This window comes from Castor canadensis, chromosome 8 (assembly GCF_047511655.1).
Source record: "Castor canadensis chromosome 8, mCasCan1.hap1v2, whole genome shotgun sequence".
Lineage (NCBI taxonomy): Eukaryota > Metazoa > Chordata > Mammalia > Rodentia > Castoridae > Castor > Castor canadensis.
Genome location: NC_133393.1, coordinates 143,521,777 through 143,534,373, shown reverse-complemented (window position 1 = coordinate 143,534,373; position 12,597 = coordinate 143,521,777). Strand labels below are relative to the sequence as shown.

The window sequence follows — 12,597 nt, the reverse complement described above, 5'->3', positions numbered from 1 at the left end:
TTAAACTTCCCACGTAGCTAGCATAACAGGCACATGCCACCATGACCAACTTTATTGGTTAAGATGGGGTCTTGCTAACTTTCATCCAGGCTGGCCTTCAACTGTAATCCTCCCTGTCTATGCTTCCCAGCTCAGATTATAGGTGTGGGCAACTGTGCTAAACCTGTCATAACAGTTTTTTTTTTGGATACTAGGTTTTTTTAACTCAGGGCTTTGCGCTTGCTAAGCAAGTGCTCTACCACACACTCCAGCCTTTGTGCTGGTTATTTTGGAGGTAAGGTCTTGCTTTTTGCCCATGGCAACCTGAACCATGATCTTCCTATTTGTTGCTTGGATGACAGGTATGCACCACAAACCCAGCTTTTTTTATTGTTGAGATGGAGTCTTGCAAACTTTATTGCCTAGGCTGGCCTGAAAACCGAGATCCTCCTGATCCAGCCTTCTAAGTTACCTACATTATAGGTGTGATCCACTGGTACCCAGCCATGATGTTTTTTTAACATTTTATTTTACTTTTTTTTTTTTTTTTTTTTGAGGGATTTGGGTTTGAATTCAGGGCCTACACCTTCAGCCACTCCACCAGCCCTTTTTTTTTGTGATAGGTTTTTTTGAGATAGGGTCTTGCGAACTATTTGCCATGATCCTCCTGATCTCTGCCTCCTGAGTAGCTAAGATTACAGGCATGAGACACCAGCACCCAGCTATTTCATTTACTATTTTTGCTTCTAGTAGCAGACTCTAGTGTTTCTGAGTATAAAGGGTAATCAACTAATGTAACTGAAGTAAGAATTCTGTTTCTCCATAAGTCTCTTCCTAATAGGGAGGATAGAGAATTACAAAAATGATCTAGAAAAAATAGTCCTAAGGTTTCATATAGGACTTCTGTACCAGGTGTATTGACATTTAGTATACATTTCAAAATTAATAGACTGAGGGGCTGTGGATATAGCTTAGTGGTAGAGGCTTGCCTAGCATGTATATACAAGGCCTTGGGTTCCATCCCCATCACTGTCAAAACAATTTTAAAAAAGGAAATCCATGCTTAGTTGAGTGTGGTGGTGCACACTTGTAGTCCTAGCTACTTGGGAGGTTGAGGCAGGAGGATTGCTTGAGTCCAGGAGTTTGGGGCCAGCCTGGGCAACATAGTAAGACCCTGTCTCTTTTAAAAAAAAATAATAATAACTAAGGGCTAGACACCTGGCTCAAGTGGTAGAACACCTACCCTAACAAGTGCAAAGCCCTGAGTTCATATGTTAGTACTGCCAAAAACAAAAAAACAAGATATGATGAAAAATTAATATGCTTGACCTATTAAATGTGATAATTTAGGAACCGAGAAGAGCAGAATTTGGTGGCTTATCCCCACGATGGAAAAATCTATTTCTGCACCTCACAAGACATCCTTCCTGAAAATGAACTACTTTTCTATTACAGTCGGAATTATGCTCAGCAGATAGGTAAGTTTGTAAGGCTGTCATGAATCTAGCAGAGTAGAACATCAAGGGCCAGGAATAAAATTCTGGTAATGATTTACCTGGCAGCTGGTATATAGAAAAGCAAGCTTTTAATGTTGGATTTGAGGTGTTAAAATCTGTGAGATTTTCACCAGCTGAATGTTACTGACTAAGCATATTCATGTGAAGTGAGCTTTTATGGCAGGACTTTGATTTGGGACTTTTAACCTTCTAAGACTGCCTTTTGAGCCAGTAGTTTCAGGATTTAAGTTTGTGAAGGTCGATAAAGTCCCTTGATCTGATTTAATGTGCTTGAGCTTTCTCTTTCCATGATGTCATGTTGGCAAGTGCTATTTAAGACTGTGATACAGAATGTAAATTCTTTCCTTAGGAAAGAAGCCCTGTAATCCAGTGTTTACAAGTGCTTTCTGTGTGGTTGGTATGCTATTTTAGATTCTGGGGGCTTAGAACATTGAACAAGATGTTTTCATTTTACAGGTATTGGGCAAGTTGGAAATTTTGGTAGAAGGGAGAATTATGAGCAGCAATTATTAGTGTGAAGGACAAGTTTTGAAATTTAAGTATCAAGAGACACTGAGTAATGTTGGTTTTGTTTTTGTTTTTGTTTTCCCTAAAAATAGGTGTTCCTGAACACCCAGATGTACACCTCTGTAACTGTGGCAAGGAGTGCAGTTCCTATTCAGAGTTCAAGGCTCATCTGACCAGCCACATCCATAACCACCTCCCTAGCCACGGCCACAGCAGTAGCCATGGGCCAAACCATAGCAAAGAAAGGAGGTGGAAGTGCTCAATTTGTCCTCAAGCCTTTATCTCTCCTTCCAAACTCCACGTCCACTTTATGGGTCACATGGGTATGAAGCCCTACAAATGTGATTTCTGTAGCAAGGCTTTTAGTGATCCGAGCAACCTGCGGACCCACCTCAAGATACATACAGGTAAGTTGTATTGGACCAACAGAATGGAATGTTTGCAGCAATTGAAATTGCAGTCATGACAAAGGCAGCAGCCAAGGAATGAGCCCTTACCCCTGATGGCCCCACAATAAATGTCTATGTTCACATAAAAATAGAAATTGCAGTCACGAAGCTTCACAGAAAGAAAATACTGCAGGTAGAGTTGATGTGTCAGAGAAAGAATCCAGATGGCTGTTGGCATAATCTCCTCAGGTGATAAACGTTGGTGGGAGGTAACTGAGGTTCCTTAGAGGGTGTTACTTCCAGTGTAAGTTGCTCCACTTTCTAACGCACCCCCCCACCCCTGCATAGTTTCAAGGTAACTAGAAAAATGTAAATAATCAGAAAGTTGGTGAGTGCACTTGAACTTAAAGGGTATCCCATAGAAATAGTCCGAGCTTCCTGCTGGAGCTCAGCACTGTCACCAGCCAGCACCAATTTTCTCTGTGAATATTGTAAACACTGCCCGGCACCAGTTTTCTCCTTGAACATTGCTGAGTAAACACTGCCTTCTTTTGATCATTGAGCTTCCATTTTCTAAACTTCATGCAAACCTCCCCTTTTTTCCAGCTCTTACTCTTTTTGTATGTACTTCAAAGTTAAACCAGTGAGGTTTTAGCTTTATTAGCTGAGTCATTTGTTCTCCAAGTTGTCAAAAAGAACTTTTATATTAAGACTGAGTAGTTGCAGCAAGAAACCATGTGGCCCAAAAGCATAAAGCACTGACTCTACCTTTTAGGAGAAGTTTTCCAACTCCTGACTTAGAGGGGTGGTCTTAGACCTTCTTAGAAGGATTTTATTTCACCTCAGGTTTATGAGATCATATTGTATGTGTTAAAAAAAAAAAGATACAAAAGTACAAAGTGTAACTTTTTTTTGGTACTGGGGTTTGAACTCAGGGCCTACACCTTGAGCCACTCCCAGCCCTTTTTTTTGTGATGGGTTTTTTTCAAGATAAGGTCTCATGAACTATTTGCCCAGTCTGGCTTTGCACCTCCATCCTCCTGTTCTCTGCCTCCTGAGTAGCTAGGATTACAGGCGTCAGTCACTGGCACCCGACTAAAGTGTAACTTATAAAAAATGTTTGCCTATAGACAGGTGCTAGAATTCATGAGTTCTTTTGTGTTAGGTGGGCCCTTGGGTTATAAGTGATTTTGTTCCCTGGGTTTTCTATCATGTGTCAGCTATAAGCATATATATATACATATATATATATATATATATATATATATATACACACATGTATATATGTGTACATATACATATATATGTATATATATACATATGTATATATGTATATATACATATATATATACACATATGTATATATGTATGTATGTATATATATATATGTATATATGTATATATGTATATATATATATATATATATATATATATGATGTTATATACGATGTCCTAGCAGGAGGCAGAATGTAAACTAAGTGTTTCTAGGACATCAGTCTTAGAAAGTCAAGTGCCAGGTACCAGTTCGTTCTGCTTTATTCCTGCCTCTGATGACACCCACACGTGCCCATTTGTTTTGAGAATGCCAGCAGTTGCTTTATTTGCATTGTGATAAATTGGGTGATTTGCAGGTCAGAAGAACTATAAGTGTACTTTGTGTGACAAGTCTTTCACCCAGAAGGCTCACCTGGAGTCCCACATGGTCATCCACACGGGCGAGAAGAATCTCAAGTGTGATTACTGTGACAAGCTGTTTATGCGGAGGCAGGACCTCAAGCAGCATGTGCTCATCCACACACAGTAAGTTGCCCTCAGTGGCAGTAGTAAGTGTGGCACTCCAGCACCTAAGGTGCTGACTGAGCATCTGTTTTCTCCCTTGGTATGAGGTAGGTACCTTCTGTACGTAGACAGGCAGAGGTTTTGTTTTTATCCTGGAAGATTTCACTTGTCTTCTTTCTGTACTTATTTTTCACATCTTATCTCTGTATTTTGTATTCATGTTTTATAATCTCATTTAATAATTCACTGAACATATTTTTAAAATTAACCTCCTTGATGCCTGGCATTGTGCTAGGTGTAAGAGATTCAGGGGTGAAAGACACTGTCCCTGTCCTTGAAGAGCCCAGGTCTAGGAAGAGATGTGGACAAGTAACATCCCTGCACTGGATGCTGAAAGACCGTAGAAGAGGGGCACCTAAGCCAGCCTAGGGGAATCTGGCCAGGGTGCCTGGTAGTTTGGGTAGTTTGAAAGAAGATCAATTAGAATTATTCAGGGAGGCAGAGGAAGCTAAGGAGTGAGAATGGTACTCTAGATTGGCGGGGGGAAGGCATCGACAGAAACACAGGTGCAGAAGTGAATATAGAATGTAGTTCTTTGTGTTAGAGCACAGAGTAATGGAGAGACAATCCTGACAACACAAAGAACCTCTTATCCTATTAAGAAAATTAAATTTCATTCTGGAGATAGTGGGGAGCCATGGAATGATCTTCCTCACACCCCCTGCTGTGCACTGGAAGTATTCTGTGCTGTGTGTTCAGTTATGGTTCAACAACAAAAAACAGTTTGCCTTGTTAACCATTGTATTCCCATGGTTGTGAAGCACTGAAGGACTTAAGGAGAGGGATGTCGTGTTGTGGTGGCAGGTCCATTCTAGAAATGTTACTCTGTCAGATGGCTAGAGAGTGACTCATGGGGAAAAGACCAAATATTGAGAGGTTGAGTAGGAATTTATTGCTGAATCCAAGTGTAATAAACTGGCACAGATTTAACATAAACTCTGGTTCTCAGCTTTGAGCAAGTGTTGGAAGAAGGAGAAAACATTGTTAGCTAGTGTTACGGAAGTGTTCTTTAGAAATCCATAGTCACTGGGAACTTTATATTCTTATCATAGGGTTCGGATAACAGCTTTGCTTTGATACCAGCTCTTTTTGTCTACTTTCTATTCACAATGCAACTTAAAACACTAAACTGCCAAGGAGTCTGGATCTACATCACAGCTCTCAAAAGGACCTTAAGACCTTTTTGTTTTTTTAATGGGTCTTGCTGTATTGCCCAGGCTGAACTCAAACTGATCAGCTTCTCAAGTTGCTGGAATTATAGGCAGCCACAATTGTACTTGGCTATAAAGGACCTTTTAAAGCAAATTCTTCATTAGCTTCATAATTTGTGTAAAATTTTTGGAAAATGAGACAATTATCAAATTTATAGACTTGTCCAGTATCAGTTAAGGAAATCTCTGGGATCATGTAGTCAGACTCTCTGGTTAGCTTAGGTAGCCATAGCAAAATGCTACAGGCTGAGTGGCTTAAACAGCAGGGGAGAGACACAATGAGAGAAAGCAGCCATGAGGAAGTCAGGAAGAGGTCATTCACAAGAACCCAGCCATGCTGGCATTCTGACTTCAGATTTCCTGACTGAGAAAATACACTTCTGCTGTTTAAGCCATCCAGTCTTCCAGTTGTGGGGGTGGGGAGGGAAGGAGGGATAGGAAAGAGGATAAGAGTTTGGGTTTTTCTTACTATTATAAGGACGGGAATCCCATCATGAAGGCCCACCTCATGCTGAGAATTAGGGCTCCAGCAAGCAAATGTGGGGCCTGTCTGTAGAAGTGGGCATTCAGTCTATAATGCTGCCCATTATAAACACCTCAGGAATGTGAAAAACTGTTGGTGGCAGGACCCTACCCTTAGAGATTCTAATTAAACACTTAGGAATTGAGCCTTGGTCCTGCCATTTTACAAAACTCCCCAAGTGACTCTAATACCCAGCCAAGGTTTAGAACTTGGCTAAGTTCATCCAAGGGTGGACTGGTTGCTACATCTCTGGCAGCTGGGTGGATTGTTTATTCTTGCCAGCCTTTTATGGAGTTTGTGGTCAGTGCTATGTTTTCATTAATCCCTCTTTAATGAGGCCAAATGTCCCTAGTTTGTGCGATTTGTCTTAGTACCTAGTTTCAAATTTGGTCCCCAGAAATAAACACAGTATTTTAGATACGATCTGTTCCAAAAACGGTGGAGTTACCATTTTCTTTGACCTTGAAGATGTGCCTGTCCTTTGATCCAACTGTATACTGCTCCAGTGTATAAACTCTAGAGAGACACACACTTATCACAGAACAACATACAAGTATAGAAATGTTCATAGAATCTTGCCTGTGATAATAAAAAACTGAAAAACACCAGAATATCTATTAGCAATGGACAAAACCAGTACTACAGACAAGTTGTGGTCTGTTTGTAAATAGTATGCAGCAGTGGAAGGAAACAGAGTGAGGTGAGTGAGTTTCACAAACTTCCTATTCAGCTGAAGAAATATACATAGGATGATCCCATTTGCATAGATTCTAAAACGGGAAACAAAAGCCTATGCTAGTTGAACTGTACCTGATTTATGACTCCTCTGTTTATCTCCTATTTTAAACAAAAAAGCCTGATTCTAAAAGGATGCACTTCTCTGACAAAGATGTGTGCCTCAGTTGTCATTTGCAAACCCCAATCAAATATTTCTCTTGTGTTCCTCTTAGAGACCGCCAGATCAAATGTCACAAGTGTGATAAGCTGTTCTTGAGAACAAATCACTTAAAGAAGCATCTCAATTCTCATGAAGGAAAACGGGATTATGTCTGTGAAAAATGTACAAAGGCTTATCTAACCAAATATCATCTCATCCGCCACTTGAAAACTTGCAAAGGGCCCACCTCTGTCTCCTCAGCACAAGAGGAGGAAGAGGAGGATGACTCAGAGGAGGAAGACCTTCCAGATTCTGTGGGGACAGAAGACTGTCAGATTAACAATGCTATGTATTCAGCAGACGAGTCTCTCTCTGCACATAAATAAAAGAAAAGCAACTGCTTTGGATGGTGAATGCAAAGGGAAAGACACACAACCAGTTATCCACTACAATGGTTTTTATAAAATGGTTTCTGATTTCCTTCCAGCCAGTAGTCAAAACAGACCGAATGAGAACGGATAAAGCACTTACAGAAACAGAAGACTGTCTGAGTGGAAATGCTTTAAAACTGACTGGGAGGGGAGAACATGTATCCTGTTTTTAAGTGATGGATAGGGAGGAAAGGGTTAGCTGTTGAAGTTTGTTCTTAATTTACATGATAATTTGGGAAATGAATTTATGCCTGAGTCAGAGTGGCGTTCTGCCCAAACAAATCAGATTTATTTCAGTTTCTCCCATTACTCCTTTTTGCTGTCAGTCCTGTGACCTGGTAACACTCTGAACTTGATCCTTGCCCCACAGCCATCTCAATTGCTGACCATGTTTTATGCAGACTATGACTTGCTTGCATTGCAGAGTGGGTTGGAAGAGAGCAGTGGAAGTATTGACTGCATCAGAGATTTCAAGCAGCATCTGCCCTAACTTCTCCTGGCCACTTGGGAGTTTAGGTTAGATCTTGATTCCCAAATTTTTAGCAGTTGCCTACAGGGCAAATAGGAAAGGCCTTGTCAGTCAGTGAATAATGATAGAAGAAAAGGAGAGGTACCTGGCTGCTGCCCAAGAAACTAGCTTTGTGGGAAGCCAGGGTGAATCACCTGGTTATTGTTACCTGGAGATCTTTGTAAGGTTTGACCATGTCTATCTCCTCTAACGCCTCTAGCCATTCAGACACAGAGGACCTGGAGGTACATAGTGTCCAAATAATGCCTGCTGGATTGACAAAGAAGTATCTCAGTCCATGGAAGGGAAGGAAGAGAATGCTCTTTTATGTTTGGTTTATTCTATGAGAAGTTCAAGACAACATCAAATGTTACCAACTCAGCAACAAATGACTGCAAACTCAAGGGTGAATTTGCAGAGTTAGGCCTTCCTAGTTGTCTGCTTAAGGACCTCACCAGGTAAGCATGAAGGAAGCCAGTGAATTTGGAAGATAGAGAAGACTCAGTGGTTACCATATGGACCTGCGTTCAGGCCCTGGTGAGCAGGAACACAGCTTTTCTCAAGCAGACATCCTCAAGTTGACAGTGGATGGAACATGACCGCCTACTCGAAGGCACAACCTCTGGGCTGGAGTAGAGGACTCTGGTGGGAAGGTTTTGCTGCTAATGTATTTATGAAATGAATGTATTTCATTCAAATCTGTATTCCTCTAGGAAGGATTAAAATGCATTTTTTTTTTAAATACAGGATTTCTTTTGCTAATCTCACTGTCATTTTGTGGAGGAGGAGATGGATGAGTCTTAGAGGAAAATCAAATACAACTTGAGTTTTTTCTGTTTGCAGTACTGGTGGTTGAACTCAGGCCCTCACTTGCTAGGTAGGCACGCTACCATTTGAGCTGCTTCACCAGCCCTTTTTTGCAATGGTTAATTAATTTTTTTTATTTTGGTGGTACTGGGGCTTGAACTCAGGGCCTCACACTTGCCAGGCAAATGCTCTACCACTTGAGCCACTCTGCCAGCCGCGTGTGTGTGTGTGTGTGTGTGTGTGTTTTATTTGTTGAGGTAGGGTCTCTGTTTGCCCGAGCTGGTTTTGAACCGGGATCCTCCTGATCTCTGCCTCCTGAGTAGCTAGGATTACAGGTGTGAGCCACTGGCGCCCGGTTGCATTGGTTATTTTCGAGATAAGGTCTTGCTTTATGCTGGAGTTGTCCTGGACCATGATCCTCCTATTTGTGCTTCCCCACATAGCTGGCAATGGCAGGCATGTGCCTGTGTGACTAACCATTGGTTGAGATGGAGTCTTGCAAAGTTTTTGCCCAGGCTTGCCTGAAGCCATGATACTCCCAGTCTCCATTTCTGGAGTAGATTGCATTATGGATTTGAGCCACTATCCTCAGCCCAACCTGAGTTTTTCTAAGGTTAGAAGGGAAGGAAGCTTTGCTGAGGTATTTTAATTTTGAGAGCGTATCCAAATTGTTTCTTTGTAATAATGCTTGGACAGAATGTGTTTCTTAAATTTCCTGCCCTCCCCTCCTGCCCTTTGCCGAAGTACCACACTGCACCCTTGAAGAACTGGCATGTCTGCTGTTGACAGTGGGTAATATGTTGTGGGAGACTGGGAGTGGCAGCTGTCACTGGGTCATGAAGCCTCTGTAGGGCAGTTTCTGGGCCTGTTGCAGCTCCGAGATCAGCCTTCTGCCAAAGGCATCCTGGTGACAAGCTCCCTCTACTCCCTGAAGACCACTGCTGCTAGCCTGCTTTCTGCTTTTATGAGGAGCACATGCTGGGGTAAATTTCTTTATTTTCCAGCATTGAAGAGCTGCCCAACATAAGGCTGTGTCAAAAACCTCCAAAGCAAGTGGAAGCCCAGGGAATAGTTGAAGTGAGAATATAGCTGCTACTGCTTATTTGAACTGTCTCTCCCTTTCTTACCTCAAGTAAATGAATGGCCACCCTTTTGACAGCATTTTACTCAGAAAATGGAGAGACTGTGTCTGCAGGATCAGCTCATACACATGGAATATGTGTCAGCGTTTTAGAATGCCAGGTTTACCAAATCAGTTATGATAGTGTTATTTGTAGTAAGCATTGTTCTGATTGCTGTCTAAGTAGCACAATCTGTATGAAGACCTATGACTAATCCCTAGCTTACAGAAGCATCAGCAGTACAGAGGAATTGAGTAATTGGCCCACAGTTGCACAGCTGGTAAGGTGTCAAGATTTAAGCACTCTGCATCTGACCCCTCAAGTTTATCCTCGTTGGAATTGGGTCCCACCATGGCATAACAGCTGGGTGTTTGGATAGTAAATGTGCCCTGAAAGCCCATGTTTGAAGGCTTGGTTCTCAGCTGATGGTTCTGTTGGGAGAAGGAGTACAACCTTTAGGGGGTGGGACCTCGTGGAAGGAAGTTAGGTCACTGAGGGTGTGTCCTTGAAGGGGATATTGGGACTGACCCTGAGCCTTCCTCTGTTTCCCAGCTGCCATGAGGTGAGCAGCTGTGCTCCACCATGAGTTCCCCCCATGACGATCTGCTTTGCCATGGGCCCCAAAGCAAGAGTCAACTGACCACGGACAAACCATGACCCCCAAATAAGTCTTTCCTCCTTAAAAGTTGATTATCTCAGCTGTTTTGTCACAGTGGTGGAACGGTATAGACATTCAAAGAAAAATCACACAAAATCTAAGCCTTTAGATGAAGTATTTATATCCGTGTTGTGAGGGGGCTCGTGGAAGGCGCACTTTGTTGTTTTCTGCTCCTCCACAGCCTCCTCCCAGCCAAAACACCTTTGTGTTCTACTGTGTATCTGCCGAGGCTTAGCTGGAAGCAGGCTTTGGTGTTTATGGTCAGAATGAGGAGAGAGACTCACTTAAGATGAAAGGCAGTTACTATGGGTAAATTTGCATCTTGAGTGATCCATCATTTGTCAATGATTAGTAGACTACTTCTGGTCTCTGCTGGTGTGGTCTAGGCCTGTGTGACACATTGCCTGCAGATACAGTCTGCAGTAGTACATTTTAGTTTGTCATTTGTTCCATCCTCCTAGAGCATAAAAGTAGTCCTACACTGATTTTCTAGATGCAGAAAATGAAGTTAAGAAAAATGAGCTATGCATTTCATGTTCAGTTATCTGCTGTGTGGGAGCACTTTTTAAAAGGCATGTATTTCTTCAAGGGTCTCATCCATGTTAATCTACATGAAGCACAAAATATTTTGACTCTGGTTTTGTTCTGACACCTCATTTCTGTGTGTCAAGCTGCTATCTCTACTAGTGGCATATTTGCACTTTTAATAAGCTGAGAACACCTTTGTGGGCCATTGCTCCTAGTTAGTTAGACAACTGGCACTTGGCTATGAAAAATGAGTTTTTCAAAAGTGTGAGAACAATATTCTGCTGTGGACTTTTTCAAGATGCCTGACCTAGTAGTACACTGTAGCAGAAAGAGTAGTTACTTTGCATCTAAATTCCCAGTGTGCAAAACAGCACATTTCATGGCAAGAGAAGAGCAGAATCGCCTGATCACTTACTATGCATTTCTTTTGGAGGGGAAGGAGTATGTTGGAAGGGGTGAGCATGGGCGCGTATAAACAAAACTGGCTGTGACCAGGAAGTTCAAGTCAAAAGCACAAGAGATTGTGAGCACATGGAGCGTCTAATATGTGTTACATATTCTATCCTCGTAATGACCTTGTATGATGGGCCCCAGGATCCTATTTTACCAGAGCCAAGGACGGTCACAGTGTGCAGTCATTTTTTTTTTTTAAATCTGTGAGGTCCATTTTATTTTATTTTTTTTTCATTTTTCTTTTATTATTCATATGTGCATACAAGGCTTGGTTCATTTCTCCCCCCTGCCCCCACCCCCTCCCTTACCACCCACTCCACCCCCTCCCTCTCCCCTCCCCCAATACCCAGCAGAAACTATTTTGCCCTTATTTCTAATTTTGTTGTAGAGAGAGTATAAGCAATCATAGGAAGGAACAAGGGTTTTTGCTGGTTGAGATAAGGATAGCTATACAGGGCATTGACTCACATTGATTTCCTGTGCGTGGGTGTTACCTTCTAGGTTAATTCTTTTCTAACCTTTTCTCTAGTACCTGTTCACTTTTTCCTATTGGCCTCAGTTGCTTTAAGGTATCTGCTTTAGTTTTTCTGCGTTAAGGGCAACAAATGCTAGCTAGTTTTTTAGGTGTCTTACCTATCCTCACCCCTTCCTTGTGTGCTCTCGCTTTTATCATGTGCTCATAGTCCAATCCCCTTGTTGTGTTTGCCCTTGATCTAATGTCCACATATGAGGGAGAACATACGATTTTTGGTTTTTTGAGCCAGGCTAACCTCACTCAGAATGATGTTCTCCAATTCCATCCATTTACCAGCGAATGATAACATTTCGTTCTTCTTCATGGCTGCATAAAATTCCATTGTGTATAGATACCACATTTTCTTAATCCATTCGTCAGTGCTGGGGCATCTTGGCTGTTTCCATAACTTGGCTATTGTGAATAGTGCTGCAATAAACATGGATGTGCAGGTGCCTCTGGAGTAACAGTCTTTTGGGTATATCCCCAAGAGTGGTATTGCTGGATCAAATGGTAGATCGATGTCCAGCTTTTTAAGTAGCCTCCAAATTTTTTTCCAGAGTGGTTGTACTAGTCTACATTCCCACCAACAGTGTAAGAGGGTTCCTTTTTCCCCGCATCCTCGCCAACACCTGTTGTTGGTGGTGTTGCTGATGATGGCTATTCTAACGGGTGAGGTGGAATCTTAGCGTGGTTTTAATTTGCATTTCCTTTATTGCTAGAGATGGTGAGCAT

The 12,597-nt window shown here is 41.9% G+C and overlaps 1 protein-coding gene across 7 annotated transcripts in view; it reads left to right on the top strand.

The window, feature by feature from the left end:
- The window catches only part of Prdm4 (PR/SET domain 4), a 28,324-nt gene extending 16,702 nt beyond the window's left edge, over positions 1-11,622 (top strand). For 6 of the 7 annotated variants that reach the window (XM_074084308.1, XM_020183374.2, XM_020183375.2 and 3 more), the window contains 4 exons: positions 1,330-1,457; positions 2,096-2,410; positions 4,024-4,192; positions 6,916-8,517. In XM_074084308.1, the coding sequence (XP_073940409.1) occupies positions 1,330-1,457; positions 2,096-2,410; positions 4,024-4,192; positions 6,916-7,228 (925 nt within the window). In that variant the 3' untranslated portion in view covers positions 7,229-8,517. The other variant, XR_012450982.1, reaches the window with a different exon arrangement.
- The last annotated feature ends 975 nt before the right edge of the window (positions 11,623-12,597 follow it).